The 27,985-nt window shown below is 37.2% G+C and overlaps 1 protein-coding gene across 4 annotated transcripts in view; it reads right to left on the bottom strand.

Annotated features, from left to right (window-relative positions):
* Window positions 1-27,985, bottom strand: part of TGFBR3 (transforming growth factor beta receptor 3) — a 126,591-nt gene that overhangs the window by 84,660 nt on the left and 13,946 nt on the right. For all 4 annotated transcript variants that reach the window (XM_072419891.1, XM_072419893.1, XM_072419894.1 and 1 more), the window contains exon 3: window positions 1,055-1,239. In XM_072419891.1, coding sequence (XP_072275992.1) covers window positions 1,055-1,239 — 185 coding nt within the window. The remainder of the gene's footprint in view (window positions 1-1,054; window positions 1,240-27,985) is intronic.

Raw genomic sequence — 27,985 nt, 5'->3', positions numbered from 1 at the left:
CATACACTAAGCATGCCTCTAAAGTTTTGCTGTGCTCTCCTCAATAGGAAAGTATAATGGTTGTCCCTGCTCAGTCATTCAATGAATGCTGCTTTCATTAAATCAAAAGTAAAAAGGGTAAGGTATCACCAGAAAGATGAAGAACCTATATCCGACTACAAAAGTATTAAAGTTCTGTTTTCTATGCCAGTTTATAATAAATAACTCATATCCCAGTCATCCTTATTAAAGTGTACCTAAACTCAGAAATTTCACTTTACAATAAAGGGTAGACAACCCTTTTATGTAAAGTAAAAATTATGGGTCTTTTTTTTTAAGTGTAAAGGGTGCAGCACCACCCCATAATTCTCAACCGCCTAGGTGATCGAAAATGAACTGGAGCACAAAGCTTCCTACGTCACGCATCCCGGGAGGCTCCTGGGTGCTCCTTCTGTGCATGCACACAAGCATTTCAGGCATGTGCAGAAGGAGCCTTTTCGCGCAAGCAGAAAAACATGCTGATCTCACGCATGCGCAGTGAGATCGGCAAATTTTTTTCCAACCTCCCGCTTGGGATGGCTGACGGGGGATGAAGAACCAGGAAGAAGAGGAGAAGATGTCGGCGCAGTTTTCAGTTTCTCTTTAAGCTAAACTGTTTTAACAAGCTAAAATTTTAGTTAACTTGTGGTTCATGTTGCTACAGCTAATGCTCATAACAAACATAACAAATCCTTAAAATATTTTTTTGTAGAATGTTGGGTAACTTGCAGCTGGTACTGTTGCAAACAGCAGTAGACCACTCCATGCTGTGTCACAAAACGCTCCATGTGTTTTACTGCTGATGCTGTGCCATCTTTACTTTCATTTACAAAAAATAACGAATTATGTAAGTGTCGCTTTAACTTCATTCCAGCTGTCCTGTGTGAAGAATTTTTGTGTAAACACTGCAGGATGTTCTATCAGTGACAGGATCGCCGGCAGTGATAGTAATGGCAGCCTAAAACAATAGGCCAAGGTATAATATTGTGCTTCCAGGAAACATTGCCGAACAGATTATACCGTAAATCATACATACCTCTTTTTCACTTTGACAGGGGTCTTCCTCTACACATTTCAGATTTATGATATGGACCTCTTGGGGATAACGTATTGTTCCTTTGCTTGCGCAGCCAGATAAAACATTGTAGCTTTCCAACAAGGCTTGGACGGGGTGAGATTCAGTAACAGGTGAGAGCCGACATAGAGCTTCGGGGATAGGACCTAAAACACATAAAGAGGAAGCATTAAGTACACTGTTCTTATTGTAAGTACCATCAACAAAGTATAACAAATCTCCTTATCCACATGACTTCATTGCAGCTTGCAGCTCGGAGGAACTATGTAATAACTGGATTGTTGAAAACCTAAAGAATTATGTGACTTTCTATACCCATAGTGCAAATGATGCACAAAAACATGGTGAAGATGTATGAAGAATTGTATCAACAGAGTTTTTTTTATGAAAAATACAGATAAAGGACAAACACTCTGAACAAAGTTTGGTCTCACTCATCTTTACAGCTGCACCTTAGCAAACTTGACAAAAATTCAGTTTACAGTTCTGCAGTGTGAAACTACAGTGTGAAAATACATTTTGGCATGTGGTGCCACATGGTATGGTCTAACTTGTGTCTCATGACAGTGTACAGTGTACCCAGTGTACACCACAACGCATGGTACCACTTCTTTTTGTGCCCTGCCATGATGAGTGTAGTGCAAAGATAATGTGGCCGCATAGATGTCAACCAGGGACCCTCTACCCTTACTGATATTGTGATAACAAGGCTTGTGGTTTACCAGTCTGTGTTTTAGGTTATCTCTATATTAACACCATTCAACAAAGTGTATGAATAAAAAGAAAGCATTGTGGTGTCACAGATGCACAGTGCTTATGGAACATGCTATAAATAAGGCTAAAATTTATGAAAGCAGTAAGGCTAAAGTTATCAAAAATACATTCATATAAAATATCATATAATGACGATTACAGATATATACCCATAGCTAACAATATTTGTGAGATCACAGATCTGTCAGACTAGGTTACTGAGCCAGAATGGGCAGAAGGTCCATTCACTATATACCAGGCTATGTTCTCCTAAACCTACTGCTGTCAGATTCTCATGTGTCTGCTTCTCTGTAATGCGTAACTTCCTCTCTGAGAGGAAGAATGCAAATGTTATAGTTTAGAAAGTACTTCTTTTAACTTGATTTATTATTAAATAACACTTTATTTTAATAAAAAGTGAGCCTTTTAGTGGGGCTTCCCTGCACCGCTAACTTTAAATTCTTGTTTTTATCTAGGGGTAACATAATGAGCAGGTATAACTACTTTATTCTTAACTCTCTGCGCAGGCAATATTTTTCTCTGATCTCCATTTTTCTTTAATTCTTACTCTAGGTTGTGAGCAGGCCCTCACTCAGTGGCCCTGATTTATTAAAGTTCTCCAAGGCTGAAGAGAATACACTTTCACCAGTGAAGCTGGATGATCCAGCGAATTTGAAATGGATCTGGTCCAGAATTGAAAACATTTGCTAACAAATACCTAATGACTTTTAGGAAAACCACTCCAGATTTTCTGTATCACCCAGCTTCACTGATGAAAGCGTATTCTCTCCAGCTTTAGAGAACTTTAATAAATCAGGGCTAGTGTCCTTGCAATGGGCCTGATTTATTAACGCTCTCTAAGACTGGAGAGAATACACTTTCATCAGTGAAGTTGGGCAATTCAGCAAACCTGCAATGGATCGGGTCTAGGATTCATGATGAAAGTGTATCATCTCTGGCCTTGGGGAGCTTTAATAAAACAGGCTCAATGAAGGACTGCTGGTCCTGCATTGTTCATGATGACATTCGAGTGATGGTGCAGCAAAGAGAATCACCCAAACAAGATAACCCACTTAAGGGGACCAGTTGTGTGCCATGAGGTAGCCTACAGGAGTATGGAATAAGGTAAGCAATTTTTTTTATACTCCTCCTAGACATAAACAAGCATTAAACCCTTGCAATTTGAATGGATACTTACTGCAAGTATATATTTTCCATAACTCAGGTTTAAAATGGTATAGGTTTGCTGAATCCCCAAGCTTTACTGATGAAAGTGTATCCTCTCCAGCCTTGGAGCTATAATAAATCAGGCCCAGTGAGTCAGTTATATCCTGGTACCGGTCTTACCCTTTTTAGTTCTATACGAAGAAAACCTCAAACATTTTGACTTTAGGAATAATGGAGGCTACAGGATTCCATATTTGTAAGTAGCAACCTCCTATACCATATATAAATACTAAACTGTTTATTTAAGAATCCATAAATGAAGGAAAATATCCACGGTAGGCTTTTATGCAGTTAAAGCAAGGAGGGGGTCTGATTACATTGATATATGGTTTAGGTTCCCACGTGCAGTAAGAATTAAATGAAGCACAATCATACCTTATCCTTGTTCTGTGACGAGCTTCCAATAATCGGTCCTACAAACATTCTTATTTTTGTCAACTACATTGCCACAATTTCAGAAGGACAAGTGACCAAACACACAGTTGAGTAAGTGGCAATTTGTGTAAGTGTGCTTGTCATTTACATTGAAGGATACTTGACAGATACTTAGGCAGAGGAGAGAGTGACTCTGACATATATGTCACTCAGTTATGAGGTCTGATAATAATCATTGGCACCAAAAATTCCAGGCACAGAATGAAAAACCAAACAAAACAAGGCTTAACTTGAGACAAAGTGAACAAAGAAGCACAAATGAAAATTGTTTGTTACCATGAAATGTATCCTTTTACAAAAGGAGATGTATTTTCTGCCCCTAAAGAAAGTTCGAGATTCCAACAGAAAGTGTGTGCCAAGTACTATAGCTTTTTGTTTGCTTTATAGAGAGGAGGAATTAAATTACAAGCCAACACAATGATTTTATAATAATGCTAGCTTGCTTATTAAGCATTTTTGCAGCTATTAGTTTCTACCTAGAATATTCAAGTATACTTTATGTGTTCTTCATTCTTTATTTTGGTCCTAATTCATTTACCAAAAGTGTTGTTAAATATAGTAGTTTAAAGCAGATGTCCACCCAAAAATCAAAATATCAATATGTCATGAGTAGGGGAGCCCAGATGCCCAATTCCCCCTCTAGCTGCCCAGCCACCTTCTAAACACCCTCAATGTAACCTCCCACAAGCCCCCAAAAATGACACAAAACCCACTGCTGGATTAAATGGCTGAAAACAGCCGCTTTATTAACTTACAATAAACGTAAATATACATATCAAAAAATAAATTTATGCATAATTCTCAACAACCATGACATCTTCTCATGTAATATAATTTTTTTACCTAAATATCCCCAAAACTTCCAACACAATAGTCCCTCCCTTTAAGTACCCAAATGAACCCCCAGAATCCTTTAACCATCTTAACACTTGGCTCTTGGTCCTCAAGGCGGGCCATCCTTTTACCACCTCCAAATGGGGTTTGCCAATCCCTAATTATTATGTCCCCAGCCATACTACACTAACGTTACCCATAACAAAGCAGCCCCTTCACCAGCATCCATATTGTAGTTACCTGTTCTGTAACCTCTCCACCTTCCGGATACACCCCACCTAAGGTGATTCCCCACTGCCCAAACAAAACTTGGATACCACCCTTGAGGACCTGCCAACTGCCCAAGCCTATAAATCACAACCACAGACCTGAGACCCCCCCCCCCCTTCCATGCATGTCCAGCCCTCCACCTGTGGCCTCAGCCCTCAGCTCCAGTCTTCTCTCTTTTATGACTGCCATACTGTAGCTGCACATGTCCATCATGCTCCCCAATCTGCTGATTCCCAGACTAGTATGTTCCAGGGTTCAGGAACTAACTTGGCAATGCTACAAATCAATGCACATAGTATAAAAAGCTGGCTCCTGTGACAAAGACAGATATCTATATATTAAGAGATATTTTAAATATCTCCTAGTTAGTTAGTTAGTTTAATTCCATGGACAGGTATAAAATAAGAAGCATCTAAATACAGGAAGTCTCTGCAGCTTCTACAAAGACCATGGTTATGTGGTCAAAAAATGTCAAATGCAACTTTAGCAACTGTGACAAATATTTTGGATTTAAACCACCTTCTGACAATAAGGCCTCTACAAAACATTAGAAACAAGTGGATTTTGATATTTTACATTTTTTGTCTCTTTAGTCAGTGGTGCGGCTAAGAGAGTGTGCCAGAGCCCTACATCACAGTGGCTTGGTCCGTATTTGTAAAACAAAAGCACCAAAGGTTTTGGATATCCTATGGAAGACAGTGTCTTAAAATGCTTCATATAAAAAGCACCCAGATTATAAAAACTGGATAAAGCATCAATAGTATATCTATTACTAAGGGCACCGCCTGACTAGAAGCCCCAAACCAGTGCCAACTTTCCCCTAGCAGCTGCACATACAGCTATCTCATTCTGTCACCTTTTATTTTAGCCTAGTAAAACATATGGCACAGAAAAGAAATATATTTTTTCTTATTTTCTTTATAGACCATCCTCCTTCATGTGATAAAAAGTTCATAATAAACGTTTCTTTTTATTTATTTTAAGTTTTTCCTGACCATTGTAAAATATCTTTTCTTCACTTACAAGGAGTAAAAACAAATTATAAACTGTAATCTGGCTACAGAAAAAGGCACATGTGTACTATGTATATAAAAGAGGAAAATCACATTAAAGGATTCTTCAGACCTGTAACATCTCAGTTTACCACATGCCTCAATAATGACTGTAGCAATAATTTCCAGATTAGCAAATTACAAATCTTTACACTGATAAACTGACAGATATCAAGGTACAGTTTATGGGGAATTCCCTAGTCTAAAACATGGTTCATAGCCAACATACTCGTAATATATGCCTTGTAATTGAACATACTCATTAGGATTAACAAAAAAAAAACACCTTTCCATTTGAAAGCCATCAGCATGTTTTTAGTTCTCCAATCAAACCTAAGATCCCCAAAATGATAAACAGTAGGCAGTTGACGCCTACAAGGCCCTACATCCACATCATCAACATAGCTAACCAAATCTGTTCAAGATTAGACTATAAGTATAAGAAAATTTCAAGTAACTTCTTTTGCCTCAAAACGTTCAGCAATGTGGACTTGGCACACAAGTTAACTGTTCTAAGTGATTGTTAAAGTAAAACCAGTTTTTGCCTTTATATACCACATTAAAACAAGAACTATGCCTTGCCATTGAAAATAGTGGTCAACCCACACCTGGACTTGACAACGCCTGGCACTATGTTCCAGTTAAAAAGAGCCTTTAAATTATAGCTAGATAGGTAATTAAAAATGAAAATATTATTTTCAAAAGAGTAGGTTTGTAAAATCACTAATATTAAATATTTATTAAAACAATATTAATAATAAAAAAAATATATGCAATCCCAGTCCTCAAAAGATTTGTGTAGCCCCCTCCTTAGTACATGATGTTACAGGACAACAATGATCAATCAAGACCAAGACAGCTTCCTTTTTGTATGATTAATATTATCATTACTACCTATTATTTAATGAGTTATTTTTTTTATACTTTTAATACTTGCTTAGCTTTTATAAAGCAAGATATGGGGACAGCATAAAAAATATATGTACTCCACCAACTGCTCCACCAATCACCAATCAGTATCACTCATGGGAAATAGGTTGAGATACAAGATTACTCCCCCCACCTCCTTCGGGGCAAGGTCTTCCCCTCCTCCTGTGTCATTGTCTGTATCTGTCTGTCATTTGCAACCCCTTTTTATTGTACAGTGCTGCGTAATATGTTGGCGCTATATAAATCCTGTTTTTTTCATTATTATTAATAATATTATTAGTATTATTAATATTGTTGTTAATAATAATCATAATAATAATAAATAATAAACATAATTTCCAAACTTTTGATTGATATTTATTTACACATCTGATTCGTCCAGATATAACTGAGGACTCAAAATCAATTGTTTTGCTTTAGTCAACTGTTAAGTTCATTCACTTTGGATTGATCCCTGAGCCTTGTGCATCCATGACTACTTGGAAGACTGTAAAGGACATTAACAACAAGATGGTCCTGTGCCTACTGGACAGTGAGAAATTTATGATTAAATGAAACACAGGATATCTTCTCATATTTGCAAAGTTGGTTTTTCTAATATATGAAAGAACTTACCCTTTAAATAACTGTACCTAAGGAAGGAAAAAAATTGGCTATGAAATAATTTTATCTTCTGGATACAGAAAACTGAAATCATTGGTTTACTTTAAACGAGGAAAGCCTATTCTACTTGTCATTTCATAAACTGCCTCTGATTGCATTATCACAATAAAAACTCTGCGTAAAGTGTAGAACAGTTTGGTTGGTGACAATGTGCACTATTGTTTTGATAAAATGACATCAGTGCTTGCAGTCTGTCATCTCCTCTGCTTGCAGGCAGCTCTCGTTAATCAAAGCTGTGTTTTTCCAGCTCACAGTAACAGAAGAGGCCTCTCAAATGTAATAAACAAAAGATTCCGCAGGAGAGAAACCATAGGGTGGGGGGTTTGTCTGAAATGCATACACATTTCCCCAAGTGATAAATCTTTTATGGAATGGAGGTTTAATTCTTGGATATTACCCAAAGACTTCCAAGTAAACCTATTTAGGGGGCACTGAGACAGTTTTGTATATTAAATGTAATGGTAACCAGCTGTGCATTAGACACAGACCGCCGTGTGGCTGATCAAAATCTTCAACTAACTGTATAAGCAAGAGAATGTACAAATTTCCATTGCTACATATGCTCTCTCTTGGTTTGGAGTAGCAATGCAGTAACATGATGTATAGCGATATATGGGGCAATGTCTACTCTTTAGACACAGATTTGGGAGGATCAAAAAGTGGAACGTACTTTAGCAGAACTGGGTTAGAGTGCAAAAGAAGCAAAGATATATAAATTATAGTTATTGTTCTTTAGTCTGAAGGGAAATAATGCAAAGAATAAACCTCCATTGATGAGTTAAACGCTTAGGCAACAGTGAAGGGTCTCCAACTTCATCAACATAGACAACGGCAAGAATATCACATGACTGTATGTTTCTCCTTTCACCTGCAGATCCCAACTTCTATTTAAAATGGAACTCGAGCCATAAAAACTGCATGCACAATTAGAATGCATAAATGTAAATTACCTTACCTGACATCCTGCACATCAAGTTTTATAATTACAGTACTTAACCTTTTTTCACTTTGTTCTTTATTCATTCACTTCAAGTGTATGTAAATGTATGTAAATCCTAGCAAAAGTTTTGTTCTTGGGTTTGGATAAACTTTTACTTTTATGAATTTATTTAGTTTTATAAAACCAGATACAATTTGCCTATTGTTTTAGGCCAACAAATGGATATTTTCAGAGGAGCTCAAGGCTTTGGCCTTTTATCTAATAGCTAATATCACTAATAATAATGCCTAATATCTAATACTTAATACACAACGGCCGATGCACCTATGATTAAAATAATATATTGAATCTGAAGTTACTGCAATAGTTGACTGATTGCAATCAATCTGTTTTATGCTACATCCCTACTTCCTAATGTCCGGAAACAAACATATAACTCAGGTCATGCACATGAACTTTATGTGCCCCTTTTCGCTCATTTTCCTGCATGTGTTCACCATATGCAAAAAAGGTCCTCGTAGACTTGTAGATTGCAAATCTTTCCACCCTGACAGAAAACAGTAGAGTCCTTTCATATGCACGTCTTGAGATAGAACATCTTCGAGACCTACTTATGTTCTGAACTTAAACTGAGCTCATACTGATCACTGCAAGCTTCCATACTGTTCCATTACCTACACTAAACAGGTCTTCCAATCTTCCAGTTCCATGTATATGCTGGTGTATTGCCTATGTCACTTATATTTGTATACTTTCTGTATTCCCACTAGTACACATAGACTTTCTAAAAATGCATTATCTTTTTACCCTAGACCCCGTCAACCAACGCAATTGGAGTATTTACACTGACCACCAATCTAACAAGGGCATTAACACTGACTGCTGTCTCCATGAGTGCATTTTCATTGGCCATCAAATAAAGTGCTTTCACAGGGGTTCTGTCTCTTCCACTGGCCACTGACTTTGTATGGCACAGATAGGATCTGCTTACTGAGCACCATAAAATGGGTGAAAACAGGCAATGTTAAAAGGTTTAAATACATGTGCCATATAGACCACTAGCCAAAAATAGCATAGCAGCTTGTTAATAGGGATGCAAAATGTCAGATGCCTCATGAGTTGCTTTAGAAAGGATAAGTTAGGCTGACCATTGGTTTGTCTATAAAAAATGTGCTATGGGGACCAGGGATTTACATTTACACTTGTAATGTGAAGCACCATGAGTAATTTATAGAGGTAAAGGTTAAGGAATGAAATAAAAAAAACAATTTGACATTAGTAGCCAAATAAAGTTTCTAAAGTACTCCAGTCAACCTCAATTGCTCTTTTTACACACCAAGTACTTAGGCAATATGTATTTTGTTTTTACATTTATTACACAAACCTTGGCTAGATTTAGACATATTTTGGATTCATGTCTACCAGCTACAAAATCATGTATTATAAGGATATCTCTTGCCTAAAAAGGAATGTTCAGGTTCATTGTTTCACTATTTTTGGATATATTTGCTGGCTATCTAATAAACTATTTTATCAGAAAGAAAAACGTGACATTTCAAATTATACCAAATACACACAAAAGAGATTTGAAGCCAGCTGGTCTGCAATTAGGAATGATAGGTCAGATAGAACAGCTTTTCTAGCTAAGTTAAGGGCATAGGAAAAAAAAAAGAAAAGTTGAATTCCACAGGTATCTATAATACACATTAGCTTAGAACAGACAAAAGCAGCTGAGTTCTCTAAAAACCAAGGCTACATGGAGAGATAGTTACACTCAATGATAGATTGTAACACTTTCAGAGGGAATTTAGTGGAATGTAATGAATGTCAACTTGAAATCTGTAGGTAAACCCAACATCTCCCTCCCTGCATTTGTATTACATAGAAGGCTGGTGCTATGTAGTACAGAAAAGGGAACTGCCAAGAACTGATTGTCAGTGAATTCAGTGCAAAGGAGGTTACAAGGACACTGGATTTCTACTACGATTGATGGGGCATTTTCTGTATTTGCAGAAATTGAATTTAAGAGAGAAAAACAAATGTAGCCATTGCATCTAAGGACGTGTATGTTACATTTCATCATTGGTTTATTTACACTTTAACAATATTAGTTGTCGGAATCAAGCAGAATACCTTTCCGCCAACCTTTAAAGGTTGTCAGGCTTGCATACTGGTAAAACTATTACATTAAATGACACATATCCACAAACTAAATTTTTTCTTAAAGGTTTAAAATAAAAAATGAACCTCCATTTTTTTTCTTTCTTCAAATTTTTAAACATATGCCTACCTACAATGTTGCCCTCATTTTAAGGAGAGTACATACAGGAAACTTAGGTTTTCTGTATGTGAACGATAACATGAAGGTTGTTCCAGCATACCCACGTAGGAGTATTTTAGGGCCACTGGATGACAGACATTAGGGAGTAAGGCAGAACAGTGCAGTACCCCTATTTCTGGATACAAATACTAACTACCCTGAAAACTGAGATATCGGTTCCAGAATGACAGTCAGCATGGTCAGACAGTAGGAAAAACAAAATTATAAGCCAATTACAGACGTTCCTCATAATTTATATTAATATCATGCAAACTTCCAAGAAAAGCAATTTATTTTTTGAAATTGTGTGTACTAAGTAGAGAAAGTTTATTTTTCTAAGAAAATGTGATAATTTGGCACAATAATGCAAAATGTGGATTTGACTTGTACTGGAAATTAGCAACATTGGCTAAAAACTCATTTGAACGGGAATTTATTATTATTATTATTATTAGTAGGTGAAAGTGACAGGACCTGGAAATGTTCTGAATATGGGGGGTGAATGAGAGGGCCGAGTCAAAGGTGACACCAAGACAACGTGCCTGAGGGGAGGGCCGAATAACCTAATGGTCGTACTCACGTGTTAGAAATCTATAGCTTTCATATTATGTCCCAGCTAGACGTTTAGCTGCAGGTTATCTGCCTGTCTATGGGATGACATATGTCTAATTGAAAACACATTTGACCATAAATATCTGAAACTGTAGAGTGACTTTAGCATTCTGTCATCAGTTAAAAATGAGGCTTAACTAGCTGTTAATGAATCCAGCATGTAAAGTATTTTGTGTTATTGAATTCTCTCTGACGTCTGGCATCCATACTTAAGATTTAAAAGCAAATGTAAAAAAACAAAATGGGTGAGAGAAGGGGAATCATCTTCTGGATTATTTGATTAATAACATACAGCTGATATATTGGTGTACAGATCACTGGAATATGATATTGAATAAAACATTAATGCCTTTGTGGATGTTATTTGATAATTCACAAGAGGCTGAAAACAGAAGGGAAGAGAGTCACTTTAGGACAAGAATAGTATATGACCTTCTCTTTAAAACAGGCCTAGAAATCCTATAGCAACCATATACTTGATTTCTACCAAATGTAAAACATTCATCTTAAAGCGTACCTAAACTCAGAAATTTCACTTTACATAAAAGGGTAGACAACCCATTTACGTAGTAAAAAAGTAAAAACTCTGTGCAACACTTTTTTTTCAAATAAAAAAGGGGGCAGCACCGCCCCCTAATTCTAGACCGCCTAGGTGATTGAGAATGAATGGGAGCACAAAGCCTCCCAGGATATCTAGGTCACGCATCCCAGGAGGCTCTTGAGTGCTCCATATGCACATGCCCGAGCCCGAATCTTATTTCTCACCCTACGTCACCCGATCTTGTGCCTGGGTCGGGTGACGTAGGATGAAGAACAAGAAAGAAGAGCAGAAGATGGCGGCGCCCTGAGCGCTGGCTCCGAGACCAACATTGGGACGACGCAGGACACCCCTGGAGCAATTGGACTGCACTGCGGGATTGAATGTTAGTGTATTTTTTTTGACGTTTTCAGTTTAGTTCCTCTTTAAATGCATGCCTTTAAAACGCATTGAAGCAAATGGACTGACTGTTCCAGGATCTTGTAAGTTGTCCTCTTTTCTCTCTTATGTACACTCCCAGTGCCTTTTACTGATATCTTATTAATACCTTTTTTTCTTGTAGAATAAGGTGTATTTGCATAATGCACTATGTTCATTTATAGTTTCTTTTTGTTTCTTTGCGTTCCTTTTCTTTTACCTTTGTGTTCCTTCTTGTCTGTATTGTTTCATTTTTTGTATGAAATTGTATGAAGGTATAAAGGTAATAACTCCTTCTCAATGCCAACTCCACACACTCTGCAGGCCTTTTGCCTCTATTTGTTCAAGCCTTCTACATTGCCAGTTAGAGATACAAGATGAAGACACTGCCCCTGATTTATTAAAGATCTCCAAAGCTGGAGAGAATACACTTTCATCAATAAAGCTGATGATCCTCCAAACCTGGAACAGATCTGGTCCAGGATTGAAAACATTTGCTAACAAATAGCAAATTACTTTAGTAAATAAATTCCAGGTTTTCTGGATCACCCAGTTTCACTGATAAAACTGTATCCTCCCCAGCCTTGGAGAGCTTTAATAAACCAGGCTTAATGGCCATCTTTTCTTAGGTTTGTCATGGTTTAACAACCCTTACAGAAGTCTTAATATCCTACAACATACAGATATAATGCCTTAAACGTTTCACAGGAAACCGTTTATTGATGTAGTACATACATAACAGGGAAATCTGAAATTCACATATTCCAAGCACACAAATATTTCCTATTTAATGAGAAGGTCTAAGATGCAAAAGAGCTTTTTTTTCCATTTTGTATGCCATTTCAGAACAACAGAAAATGGCTTTGTGTAATGATGGAAATGGCCCTGAGGAAGAGTTTCTGCATTTTTCACCATCAGTTTGTCCATAAAGGGAAGGGCTGAACATAACTCCAATCAAAAAAATGCTATAATTACAGTAATTTATAGACGCATGACAAAGGTCAACAGCAATGACGATTTGAAGGAATACAAGAGACCTAATAGGTCATCAAAGATGATGTAATGTAAACATAATAAACTTTTACAGCCGGCAGCAGTACAATTATTATAATGGACGATTTGTCTGCTTCACTCATACTTTTGGCAGCTTAAAGCCAAGATTTGAAATCCTATGGATAGAACATAAAAATACATAGCCCAATATCAGGAGATATGAAACGCTGCTTGCTAAAAGTCAATGATCATCTATATGTTACAGGGTAAACTGTAAAACATACACACGTCAAAAGGAAGTTAAACTGTGGTTAGTTTAAATAAATGCTGTGATGTCTATAAACATTCACTGATGAGTTCTTGCAAGCCTGAAATATCTGTGTGCAAGCTGGCTGAATGGCTCAGCATTTTTAGATTGAAATGGATCTAAACCTAAACTCTAATGTAGATCTAATCCTCAACTGGATGGCTTTTGTTTGTTAAAGAACTACAAATCTTCAACAATTCTCATGCTTTATTTTCACTGTTGACTTATTATTTTTTTTTATTTATTCTATCTGATCTTCTGCAGCCTTTTTGGGTCAACTCCACATCTTTGGTCTGGACATGTGCATTAAGAGTGTGAAGTGGCACAGATGCTAGTAGTCTCCAGCAAATGCTAGCAGTCTCCATAGTTGCACAGGAGCACAACTGGGAGACCCAAGGAAAAGACACAACAAGTCAGAAGGCAGAAACACCACCTATTATATACTGAAGGAAGCAGATTTAAAAAGCAACGAAAAACAACTTTTATATTTATTTTAGGTTAAGGCAGGCTTTACCCAGACACTGCAACCTGCCTTAAACTGGCAATATGCTCTTTAGAGCTAAATTAAAAAGCAGATATAAAAGACAATCAACATAATTATGTTATCATTATTACATCATAAAACATAATTTTTATTGCAAGCTGTGTTATTACTTTGTTTTGACCTGGAATTAGCCACTTGCACAGACTGGGAGTAGAGAAGCTAGCTGCCAATTGGTTGAACTGCTTTTGTTTTTACAAAAGATATTGTGAAAATAGAAGAGAATAGAGTAAGCTCATAAATCTGATGTTTCTTCGTTGTCCAGTGATAGGATGGGTGGTAAGGACAATACCTGAAAAGGTAGCTTATCTACAGCAGAAAAAATTAGGTCTCTTGCCCTGGCACAGGGATGTTTTGTGTGTCAGAGCTATGTAAATTGCAGAACTAGATAATCCGTTATAAAAATCCTTAGGCATAAAAAAATTACAAAAGATATTGTGAAAATAGAAGAGAATAGAGTAAGCTCATAAATCTGATGTTTCTTCGTTGTCCAGTGATAGGATGGGTGGTAAGGACAATACCTGAAAAGGTAGCTTATCTACAGCAGAAAAAATTAGGTCTCTTGCCCTGGCACAGGGATGTTTTGTGTGTCAGAGCTATGTAAATTGCAGAACTAGATAATCCGTTATAAAAATCCTTAGGCATAAAAAAAACAGGCCCCAGATGTTCATTTTATTTGAGTATTGGCTTGCTTGAAGTTCTGATTTAATTATATAATCAATAAAGAAACTTTCAGCTACCCTTCCCACTTACCATTCCGTGAAAGTCATAAATGAGGGCAGTAACCATGCAGAAACCAACAAAATTCTTCCTACCTAACCCTATCCACACATTTGGGCACTCTATTATGAAAACCCAAACTGCAACCAGTATGTCAGTATTTTAGACTCCCCGCTGTCCTGTTTCACTGATGGTCAATGCGGCTGCCCATTAGCATAATGGATCCACTGCTTGTTGTTGGAGTGCCATCTTCCTAGCCTCAATCTGTTTTGCAGATATACTGACCATGTCTGTGCCTTGGAGTGCTCTAAAATGAATATTAAAATATGTGAAGTCACCTAGAGGTGTCCACTATTGTATGCAATATGTACTGTATGTACAGAAATAAGCACCAATACTTTTCTCAAGACTGAGCCACTTTAACCATTATTTGAGCTGCAGCCCAACTAGCAAAATGATTTTGCTAACCATGGCTGGATCCTGTAGAAGATGCATATGTGTATCAAGAGACACATCTGTGTTATGAACCGTGGCTTTCGTTATATTTTTACATAAAAAAGTGTAGACAGACTGGTTCATGTCTTTGTGACAGCAGAGTATGCAATAAGACATACTGACATATTGTGTCCGCTCTATTTTATTGTGCAGACAGATAATTATCAGTATCAGACCATTGTGCTCTAGGACAACTAACATTGCATCTCAGCTTATGTAGAAATATACTGGCATCACCAGTTGGCTGCATTTGCTCCTCCGTCGTTTCCACCCCAAGGCTGGAAGGTTCTAGCCAATTCTTGAAAAATGTATCCTTTCTACAACACAATGTGGAAGTGTGCCACCACAAGACACTATTAAAGTGTTGCAATCAAATCTCACCATTTAGGAACTTTCCCATAAAAAAAAGGAAAGAAAGAAAGCCTTTCAGCCAGATTTCTATAGGCGTTAACTGAGGAAGGAATTTTATAATCAGTCACCGGATAAGTTCTGACAATACCACATGGAGAAACATCCTGAGGATCTAACACAACATTTTTATCTACAAATAATGAACTGGGAGGAAAGCTGAATGAAAGTTAAGAAGAGAAAAAATGTGCAGAATTCATTTGACCCCACACTTCAGTAAAAAGACTGATAAACCTCACTAATGTCAGTTCAGATTAAAAGTAAACCACAGAGCCTTCACAGAGAGAAATGATTGAAGCTGAGCTCTAGACAGATAAACACACAGCTATGTAATCATGAATATCTTTTTTTAATACAAGCTAAGCAAATACCTTAATTTGATTTGGTGTCAGTCACTTGCAGCCTCCGTACAGCACTTACACTGGGAAAGGGAGAAGCAACACAAATAGGCATTCAGCTGTGCATGCCAATGCATGCCAAGAACCATGCCAATAGGAGGAGAGAACAGAGTGACAGATGAGTTCATCAGTTCCATGCTTCTCCTGCCTTTGATTCCTTTTTCTAACCCTGACTGCACATGTTAATCTCCCAACTCTCCCAAGTGCTTTAACATTGAAAAATTAGGCAGTTATTAAGCTGTCCAGGTATCCACCTTGCCCCTATAGGATAAGGGGGGGTGCCAGGGTTCCCAGGGTTTCTCCCTGGTAAATGAAATGGCTCCAATGTGGCGTACAGAGTTAAATAGGAGCTTTCCTCTAGTAATAAAGTGTGAGATTGCCAGACTTAACTACAGTTTTCAATTTTTCAGTTTGGATGATAGCTCCAGAAGAAACAGTTCTATACCTGGTTATTGTTTTAGTTCCTTTCAGAAAATCGTGTGATTTTGATTTTTTTACCAAACCTGAAATCCATGGATAAACTAGTTAGTAACCTGATTTCTAGCTTTCATTTTCAGAAGATCCAACTTTTTCCACCCCACTCTGAGATTTTATCATTTTTTTCCATTGTTTGATGATGTGACATTGTTGTTATATATTATTATTCTTTGCTTTCAGTGTTTTTGTTACATTGGAGGCCTTGGAGGTCAGAAAGGTTTAGTTCCTCTTTAATTTTGCAATTGAAAGATCTGAGTTGCTTACACAACAAGTGTTTTCCACTAAAAGGGTTAAAGTATGATATCTTTTTCAGCTTTGGTGAAGCTGCAGCACGTTGCATTGACAGTTCCAAGCTCTTAGTTGGTTTATTCAGCCAGACAGCCGAGATTAGGCAAAGATTGTAAACGGCCTCAGACTCCTCCCAAGAACGAAAAAGGGTCACGTTTTCACAGAAAAACAAAATTTACTCAATACTTACTCATTCTGCTCTGTCCTTCCAATACGCATAAATATTTAACAACGAGAGAGCCAGCAGCGAAAACAGCTTCATTATAATTCCTTTCTTCTGAATCACCTACGCAAGCTGCGCTGGTACAAGAGATCCAAGTTCTGTGCTCAGTGCAGACACATATGTGCTAGTAGTAACTCGATAGCACAAAATGTTTTGAGCAACACTTCTACTCTAATGGGAGTACGAAAATAAGAAATAAAGCTTGAGCACATTGGAGACCTGACTTTTTTTTATTACTAATTTTTTTCTAGTATATTTAAAAAGCACATTTATTGCCTTGTTAGGGGGTCTTATTACTTCTTTACTTAAAAATAGGGACACCCCCACACACACTAGTAGCTCAGAGAGGTCCCCACAACACCTCCTAACAGTTGTATCCCCATACTGCAGGTTGGCAAAACACAAAATCTAAAAAATAAATGAGCCTAGATTGAGCCTGCAGTATCTTTTTTTTAACCTTTTGTATTGTGCAAAGTCAATGTAGCTTCTAGAGAAAAAATAAAACTGGCTCCAGAACTTTTGGGTATTGTTACAGTTTACCAATACCTCATTCCCCTACATATTCTTACTGGCCCATCACTAATTAGAGTTGTCTCACAGACCAGTAGGAACACGTGGGAGGAAGAAGGAGGTGGCAAAGTTCAGAAAGTCCAGACCTGGCCTCCTGTACTAGTGTGTTGTACTTGTGGCTCCTGATATCAGAGAAAAAGGAAGAAGAAGCGCTAAAGGCATGGAATCTGCAAATTTCAAATTACTTTTTTTATTTAAATAGATGCCAACATATTATGCCTAATTTTGATAATATCCATTATCTTTCTATAGCCATAAAACCACTTGCTAGTCTCTAATACCTTGTCTAGATGCTATGAAGCTTAAGACAGGAAGACAATTTCACAAGGGAGCTAACATAAAATGAAAAATGAAATGTATATGAATCACTTTGACATAATTAGAACTGTGTGGGTATAACCACAGCAAATGATGTTTTACACCTGTCACTGTTTTGGCAGCTTCTTTTTAGAGCACTATAAGTGCACATTGCACAAGCTAGTCCCACAGTGAAATAGCATGTAACTTCACACATCACAACTACAAGCTACAATATGTGGTTCAACATGGACAATAAATTGACTGATTGGCATTTGCCAACTTTTCCCCTTAAAGTGGAGGTGAGCTATCAAAATACTTAGTGGATCCAGGCTGGTGGCATGATGTTTCTCCACTTCAGCTTGATCACCCGCCTGCCATGAAACTGTAATTGGGTAGTGAAGGATGACTGATGGGATCATCGCTCTGTATTCTCCTAATGTCAGCATCTTTTTTAACAGCACACATGCAAGTAACAAGGTCTGACTGCATGAGCAGTGTCACGCTTGGGGATCGAACCACTTGGGGGTCACTGCTAAATACATCTGAAAGAGCAGACGCGCCTGGGCTCAGAACTGCAATCATGTGCAGGAGAGGGACGCCTGCACTTTAGTGAAGAAGAGGAAAGCATGATACCCGGAGTCTGCAGGATATTAAAACATCATCGGAGATTTGGGCATTTACGTTAGCTGCAATCAAAAATACATTAATGATGTAACAAATATATTACTCCATTCATTGATGTTCTTTATATTTATGAAAGTTTGCTTTAAATGTCTACAGTATTTTTTTTTAACTTATTTTTTGGCCTAAATGAGCTTCAACGAAACAGGTTGTACGGTAGCTGATCCACAACTTAATCTGTGTCCAGTTTAGTCACAAAGGATTAGAGAATGCATAAATCCAGCTCTTGGCAGGCATACATATAATATGGGGCCCACTTGTTTCTTATGAATTGCATGAAGTCTACATTCTTGTGTATGTGTACATGTTGGGGTGTACACTTTGAGAAGAAAAACATGAATAAGTAAGGATCATTTCCATTTATTGTCATAAAAATAACCTAAAACATCTGCGCAGTGTTTCCTATGTTTATTAGTTGCTAGGTTATACTGATGTGTTTGAAGACTCAAAATAAACGTGTAATATCAGCTATGAAAATCAGGGATTAGGCAGTTAGTTTCAATGGGTGTAAAATGTTACTTTACCTACACAACTTTTGAAATGATATATATTGTTAATGAATAAACACTTACTTGGATGTGGCTTCAAAAACGGCCAAAAATGCGGGTAAACGCTTTCATTGAATTTATTTGGACGTTTTCCCACTGTTTCCCACGTTTAACTGTGTTTTTGAGCACTTGATATCCAAATTAATTAAAAACATGGTAAAACACGGGAAATGCGAAAAAAAGTGGGAAACCCTGGCATAGACGTTTTCCAGCATTTTAAAGGCAAGCTTTAAAAAGCTAATAAAAGTGCATAAAAAACGCATATAAACGCAATAGGAACGTTTGCATGCGTTTTTAAAAAAACAACTATGTAAGACCCAGCCTAATAAAGTCAAGCCTTAAAGCCTTTTTAGGTGAATACAAAAAATAAATAATATGTCTTTCAAACTAGACTTAAAGCTCAATTATAAGCAAATATAAAAAAAGACACAAGTAAATACAGCTCCATACTCAATAACACATCATTAAATGTATTAGTAGAAGTGTAAGTACCCAAGTTGACCTAATTATAGTCTTTTGTAGTCCCTTTAGAGAAGCCTTTTTTAACCTTATTAAAATTGGGGAAGCCTTGAAATATTTTTTCTAAGGGAACCCCTGCTATAGTTGCTATATCCACAGCTCACGGTGATCAATGGGAAGAATGCATCTTAAATTGCTGGCCAGTGGGAAGAATGTCCCCCTTACAGATAGCCTAAAAGACCATTGGTGTCACTTAAACACTGCTGTACAGCAAAAAAAAAAAGAATAGTCATTGTGTTTCATCTCCTTTCATGTCCAGTACCAGATTGCAGTGGATGGAGGATAATCCAGGTCAACCTGGACCCAGAGGAAGTGTAATTATTGGGGCTGGCTATGACACCAAGAACATATAGTGGCACAGAAATACTATCCTATGATATATTCTTCCTTTAAAAAAAACAAAAATTGCTTTATGATACCAATATTAAGGGGTGACCCTGTTTTAAATCGTTAGCAATGATACCTTTATGTGATCTTCTGGGTTGCGGTCTTTGCCATCCTTTTTAGCTAGGCCAGAAGGACGTAACTCATTTATTACCTGCACCCAGGTATGCTAGGATCACACATACCACACATACCGTGTCCCTTCTGCCATAATGAGCTGCCTGTTGTCAATTTTTCCTTGTCTTTAAACTTTAGTTTAGCTTTACCTTAAAACAAAGGTTGTATTATTGGTCAATGAAAATTAAAACAAATTAACTATTAAAGAGAATTTGGCATAAAGTCATTATAAATTTGCTTTAATTAAATGTGGTGAACAAAATGAGGTAAATTTATTATAGCAAATAGATGTATAATCTCTTACAAGTTACATTGAGCAGTGGGTGCACTGATGTGTGCAATATTTAGTGGCTCAATTTTGTTACTAAGAGCAGCCCTTGCCTAAGTTCTAAAGTTATAGGAGGACGCCTTGTACAATGTGGCCTTAGGCAGACAAAGATCTAATAGGAAGAAGGGTTCTTCTTGGCTTCCCTCCATTTGGAATGAACATCCAGCTAAAATCACTGCACAGCCTTCCTGACAATTTGCTCAAAAAACAATGCATCAGCTGTTCAGCTTCACAGTGAAACAATTTAGGGCTCAATTTAATTTATTATCCTTGCACAATACATTTGGCTAGGCAATGCAGGATTGTGGAGTCTGATTACTACTTAATTAACTTTTTGGACACAGTAGATGAAATCACAAGTAAAGCTGAATTCATTATGCTCCAGGTAACTCATCTCATTTTTAACTATGTCAATGCTGCTCAAAATAAGCTGCCATAAAACTGCACAACAGGCAATGACTAGGTTTTATTATATTTTATCTGTTGTGCTCATATTTCCATACATCCCTGGTATTGGTTATTTTGTAATTTTAAAAGGTTTACTTAACACTATAATGCTAAATGCAGGGATGTTGGTCAAAAAAACAATAGTAACCAAATTAGTACATTTTTTTCCAAGATTCTAATATTTGGTATAATTCTGTTACAGAAAGACTGATCCTACTCATCCAACCTCTAGCAATCTGGAAGAGCGATAGAAAATCCTTGGTCTGGGAACAGTTGTTATTGCCACCAATGAGCATGCACTTGTAGAGTGCAGTTCTTTCTAAACACCAATATTTGTCCCATCTTTCACTGTCACATGGCTATGTTTCAAAATGAAAATCATTTTCTTTTTTCAATATTATTTTCATAGGACAACAATATTTATATTACTTTTATTACTATGGTCGTACATTCACTGCCCTATTTTAGTTGGGTGTTGTGTCCAATGCATAGTCCATTAGACTCCGGAATTTGGCGTCTATACCCAGTGCAAACCATAATTTAAAGTGGAACTACAGTCACTGGAATGGGAAAAAGTAACAGAGAAGTTAGAAGACTGGTCTGTGGAGAAGAATGACGGAATATAAGACCAACATTTTTCTAAACTGGTGTGAATGGTGAGACTAAGATTGATCCGTTGTCATATCAGGCCCAGTTCACTGCCCCAAGCTGTGAAGACAAAGGTTTTGCCTTGCAAACACAGAAAAATCTCTTCAATGATGTGCGGTGAAAGCAAAGGATGGTAAAGTAATTAACTTAGCATGGAGGCTGTCAGTCATTATTCACTGGAGCAAAGTTCCAAGAGCATGCAGATGACTATGTGCCCCCCCCACCTAACATGAGCTATTGCCTTAAATAGAGCGATATTACTGACAGCTCACCTTGCTAGCAGCCATATCAATGCATAGAAAAATCAAGCTGTCGATACCACGGCCTAAAAGCGGACAGGAAATAACTCATCTTGACACTAAAGGTTGTTGTAGGGATATATTTTTAAATCCATAAGTGCCGATGAGGGCAGAAGCCATGAAATGCTTTGCAAGCCTCTGGGATATAAAAAGCTGTCTAAACAAAAGCTCAACCCTATGGTAGTATGAGTACCAAACAATAACCTGTTAATCTACCATGCCATATAGAACCTAAGGCATTCTAACAGACCAAGGCAGGATATTTTTTAACTGTAGTTTAATTGCAATTTATGCCTAGGGTGAGTACTAAATGATTGTGCACATACCTAAGGATATGAATAATATGCCATAGCTCATCACAATAGCCAAAAAAAATCATATGCTTAGAAGGGAAAAAGCAAGCAATTAGTACTAGAAGCCATACACATATATCTTATACATGTTGACAAGACCCTACTTTAAATTCCAATTTTACACTGCTTTAGATTTAGCGTGCTGTAATTTATATGTTTTCTGACTTTTATTCCTTATGTATATAGGTGCCTGTTAATGTTTGAAGTGTTCTTCTACCTAACACTGTTGGCTTCAGGGATATTGCAGATGTCCTAATGCTATTTTTCTTCAAAAAAAAAATAAAATATATAACTCAAGTTCTGTATAATTGTATGCACTATGGCTAAAAGTGTAAAGTATAAAGGCAGATAGAAAAGTCCTGCATTTAATTGAATAAATTATCTATAATTTTTTTTTAAATATGTGTCCAAATAGTACCTGTCTTGTTTATAGCCTTTTGTAATTCCCTTTATGCTCACATTTCAACTGAAAGAGGAATGGGTAGCCTTCCAAACCCATCAGGCTTTACTCCATTGCACATAACAATTAACAAAGCCAATCAACAAATATATCTTGCTGACTGGAGGAGGGAGAAAAGAAATGACTTATTAATGAGTTTCTACTATTTAACCACAGATGTATGTTACTTTCCCCACCTTCTAGATTGTAAGCTCTTCAGGGCAGGGTCCTCTCTTCCTGTGTCACTGTTGTATTCGTCTGTCATTTGCAACCCCTATCTATGTATTGTACAGCGCTGTGTAATATGTTGGCGCTATATAAATCCTGTTTAATAATAATAATAATAAAATGTATGTATTGACTGCACACACACACACATGTGGATAGACAGAGACCATGTACCTAAAATATTTTAAAGATTTACACAAATTCTGTAACCAAGAGCTTAGATAAACTTCTCAAAGTTGCAATCACTTTTGTTTCCAGTAATAGATTCACAGTTCGACACAGAAAAACCAAAGAAGAAATGTGTGAGTTTAATTAGTAAATGTGAAATGCGCCGGAAATGGAAGTCCTTCGGAAACAATTGGCCTGGTAAATAATTTAGGGACATATTTCTTAACTATAAAAAAGACTTTTCATTCTTAGTCTGACCCTCAATCCTTTCCACGCCTATTGAAGTGAAACAGTCAAAACAGCTGTATGAATTTCTTTCTTCAGGGCAGATCTATTGAACATCAATTCTGAGTATAATTATGCAGAAAATAACTTGAGAAGATTAAAATTCATGCATGAAGTAATTGCCCCGGGGCTTGAACAACCAGTGTATTTTGTGACATTTATAGATGTGGTTTGAATATGTCTATATTGCCAACCCTGATATGAGTACTAGTTTTACTGTTAATTTAAATATAAAAGAAAAAAAACTGATGACTTCTGAAGACATGCTGATGACTTCTTTGTCTAATCTATAGCTTGGGTGTGTCCTTCCAGCCAATAATTTATGCTATGCATGTACAACATCTGGTTCTAATTACACTCTCAGCTGGATATATTTCTTTACATTTAAAAGAACATTTGCTGGAACACATACTGCGGGGTGAAAAGAGGTAAGATGGAAAAACAGAGTTAAATTTCGGCATCTTTTGCAAAATGGGAAGTAAAGAACTTGCAATAAATAGTAAGTAACAAAACAGCAGCACTCAGAACTCTGTCCAATGAAGAGATCCAACTCCAAACCTCGGTTCTTCTAATCCTTTACTTTTTCAAAGCTTTGGTCTTTGTTTCTTTGTCTCTGTTGAATACATTCACTTCAGTTACGGATCGCCCCAATGGGTATCTGATTGGCTTAGGCACAACGCTGGAAAGATCTTCCACGCAGGAAGACTCTGTCTCATATCTTATCCAACAGACCCATCTGATTCCAAGTATTTCAGCAAAAATGGCTCCCCCATAGTTCTGTGAACATATTAGCTAACAAGATTTTTAGAGATTTAAGAAACTGTGGAGCTAGTGCAAAGCTAGGATGCAACTGTCTTGTGGGTTGGGCTGCCTAAAATAAATCTAAACCCAATCACTGAATACTTTTAAAGATTTTCCATGTATTTTTAAATATTTTTAATCATATGTGTTAATTAAAATAATACTTGGAATCCATAAAGGTCGGTATTAGGCACTTCCTCTGAGGGGATGACAATGGCCTTCCAATGGTGTCCATGTGTTATCACCCTATCACATCACAGACTGCAAGTGTCCATGTTGATGTAAACTGTGCAACATGTTCAGCTATTGTTACTATCAGGAAGCCAGTCCACAGTTATATTGTGCAGACAAAGCCAGAGTAAATACATGTAGAGAGAAAGTAACAGAATAAAGCTGCATACACATGTGCTATAATTATGGTTTGAAACGAATGACTAACGACCGTTCATCTGATAATCTTTAACAAAAAAAGTGCACAACAACGCCGATGAACGAGGATTGTCGCTGGAAACGAACAACCGTCCCGGCAGATCTGATTAGGTGACGACTGTTTGCAATCTATTGTGTCTACGGTCGTTCACTGATTGTGGATGGTTCTGCAGTACACTTTCTCCTTTACACGTCACTTCCTGCATCATTCAAACGATCGTATCTAGTGTGTGTACACTATTGGTGGAATATATTTGAACAATCGTATCGTTACAGCATGTACAGAATTGTGCACAATACAATCGTTCAAAATAATCGTGCATAATTGTTAGTTTCATAAATACAAATTTCATAATAACAAACAGGGCAACTTTCCATTCGAGCAACCCATCCCAGTACACCAATGGTTTGGCATGCACACTAGAATGATGTATTGTTCTCAAGTTGCAAGGGGGAAGGGTAGGATCTCAAGTATCATCAAATTAATGCATCAGTCCACCTAAGCCTAAAATTTTTTTACTCACTTATATCTATCCAGCACAACTAGTTACCTCCCACTGCTCCTAGCTTTAGTTCTCATAAAATATTAGAGACGGGGAGACACCTTAATAATGGTGATGGAATTGGGATCTTAGATGCAGAAATCTCTAAAAGATAAAAGCAGTCAGTTGGCAAGTCCACCAGATGGCATCTACCACATACTTAAATATTTGTTTAGGTTAGCAAGGTTTTACGATCCGAGTACTGCACATAGAATGCTTTACTGATGAGATTTACACAGACAACATTGTTGGCTGAACATTAAGTCCACCAGTGGAAACATTTACTAGTAAAAAAAACTGCCATTTATAGTGAGATCATCCACGATTATTTTTACTTTACAAGCTGATAAATAATGAAGGGGCAAAGCAGTCATCGCTAAACAGTTTTTCCCAAAAACTAATTAAAACCCGTCTGCTGCTCTTTAGAAGATATGTAATTATAATTGCTGTTGAATCTTTTCCTGGGACAATTCCTTCTGAGCAGATCACGTAAGGCGATCATGTAAGGCGATGTCTGCACACCATAGCAGGGTGTCCGCCCATACTGCAGCTGTTCTCTTACCACAACTAGCATAGTAGTCTGTCATTTTCTGACTGGCTGACAAGGATGAGATGTCTTGTCTGGTATTATGGATCTAAAGGACACAATACTGGGTGCATGTTTACATTCACTAATGACCCCAATTAAATGAAATCTGCAAATTTAGGCGAAAAAAGTAATGTTAATAACTGTTCATTAAGAACAAAACGTGAACCTAGGCTTGAACTTGAACTGAGAAGAAGGGATAGACCCAAGAAAGCTTGTCCTGAAAAAATAAAACTGAACTCCAGGCACACAGCCATCTACAGTGATGAAATACATATATGGGATCTGTTTTACCTGCCAAAAGGATTTGTATTTCTGTCCATACAATTTTCAGATTTCCACAGTCACACCACGCAAACGTGCCTGGCAGATGAGGAGACCTGAATTTTATGTTCTTCAGTTCAGTATTTATACATAGCATACATAGTCCAAAGTCGATTTTCATCTTGTCCCTCGGAGGAACTAACAACCCAACGACCCTCACATGTCATATGTCCCTAATATAGTCTAGCACAGTGTTTCCCAACCAGGGTTCTTTCAGAGATTGCTAAGGGTTCCTTGAGCAATTTGTGGGTCTCTGGTCAGTTTAACAGAAACCAATGAACTTTTTGGCCCTCTGTAAGGGTGTTATTCTTTCCACAAATAGCGGATATTGTCAGGGGTTTCCTGAGTACATGAAGGTTTTTTCATGGGTTCTCCATGTTAAAAAGGTCAAGATATTTACTATGAAAAAGTTTGAATAAATTTGGTCCCCGTGGGTCTGATATTTTACTCACAAGGGGAGGTGGCCATACTTTAATCTTTCTATAGTCCTTCTACCTTCCAGATGATAACTTCACTATGTACCTACCTGACCCTCCATCTATGCCTACCATATGCCTGACTCCCCTTTACCTTTCTCTTTCCTCACATTATTCACCAACAGTACTTTCCCCCCTTTAAGATTTACTTTTATTACATAGTTCGTCATTGTACACATCTGTTCAAAATTTCAAGTGAAAAACCTACCTGGAATCTTTGAGCTTAGTGAAATTTTACAATTTAGGCCTTTTGTTTTACCTACTTTTATCCTGTATACTTTGTATTTCAATGGGCGACACTATCTCCTGCCGTTCCATGTACCCTTATTACTTGCTATTGTTATTGTCCTTCTTATTAATTATACTGAATAAAACTTACTTAAAAAAGTCAAGAAACACTGCTCTAGTCACTGAGCTGCCCAATAAAATGATATGCCACCTACCAACTACAGCCCCACCTTCTGCTTGAACAATGATTGGAGATGCAGCAAGCCTATGAGATTACAGCTATGTCACCCTGTTCTCCTATTAGCCTGATCCTGGCACTGAAGCACACTTGATTGGTTCCTTGATCTGCTTCCCTCTCCTCTTGTTGGGAGCCTAGCTGTACAGGTCCAATTCAGGTGGTTTCTTTTAAGGATGTTTTAATAAATATACAGTTTTAATAATATGTGCCTTTTATATCAGCCTGGAATTCAAAGTTTATTGTTGGAGTAAATGAAAAATTACTTTAATTTGATAGTGAACTTCCTAACAGAGTGCCAAAACATAAAGATCTGTTTACCAGTGTACACATTTGCACTAAAGTTTACACTTTAGAGGAACACATTTCCGCCTGATACCCCTGTGTTGTGACAGGATATCCTGTATTTTGGATTTTACTACCAAAACTTTCAGCTTCCTATGTTCTGAATTATTTTGGCAGCCATGTTTATTTTTTCCTCTAGTAGGATTAATGCCATGTTTTTTAAATGATTCCTAGAAACTGGAGGTTAGCAAGGACAAACCACATTATTTTTAAAAAAATAGGATCGTGGAACATTCCTTTGGTTGACCTATGCCAGCCATATATTTCAATTACTAATACAAAAATATCCAATGTCTGCTTGTTGCCAACTAAATTTAAAAACTTTTACCTATGCAGTTCCTACTAACTCATATAATGTATATATTATTATTTAATGTTACTCCATAGCTGTTGATTGATTCTTATTCTCTCTCTTCCCACTGCCTACATTGCCAATCCCACTGCCTCCACTGCCTACATTGCCAAAGAGAACCACCTCCTGAAGACCATTCCTGTCCTCTCCCACCCCCTGCACTGAGTGGCATGATGGGCTTGACCCCTATGTCACTAAACGCATTGGTATACTTAGTAATTCTGGGTAAAAATTCATTTTACTGTAACACACCTTAACATGCACTGCACCCCCTTACAATAGTGGACAACAGCACTAGTAAACAGACAGAGTGCATAAAGAGGTATGTAATGTCAAGTTTTCTGTGTGCTCTGCCAGCCAAATTTAAATGACAGGACAACTTTACAGGAGAGCACCTTAAAATATGATAACACATTGGG

This window comes from Pyxicephalus adspersus, chromosome 8, assembly GCF_032062135.1.
Source record: "Pyxicephalus adspersus chromosome 8, UCB_Pads_2.0, whole genome shotgun sequence".
NCBI classification, from domain to species: Eukaryota; Metazoa; Chordata; class Amphibia; order Anura; family Pyxicephalidae; genus Pyxicephalus; species Pyxicephalus adspersus.
The sequence above is the reverse complement of the archived record's forward strand: the minus strand, read 5'-3'. Positions and strand labels throughout refer to the sequence as shown.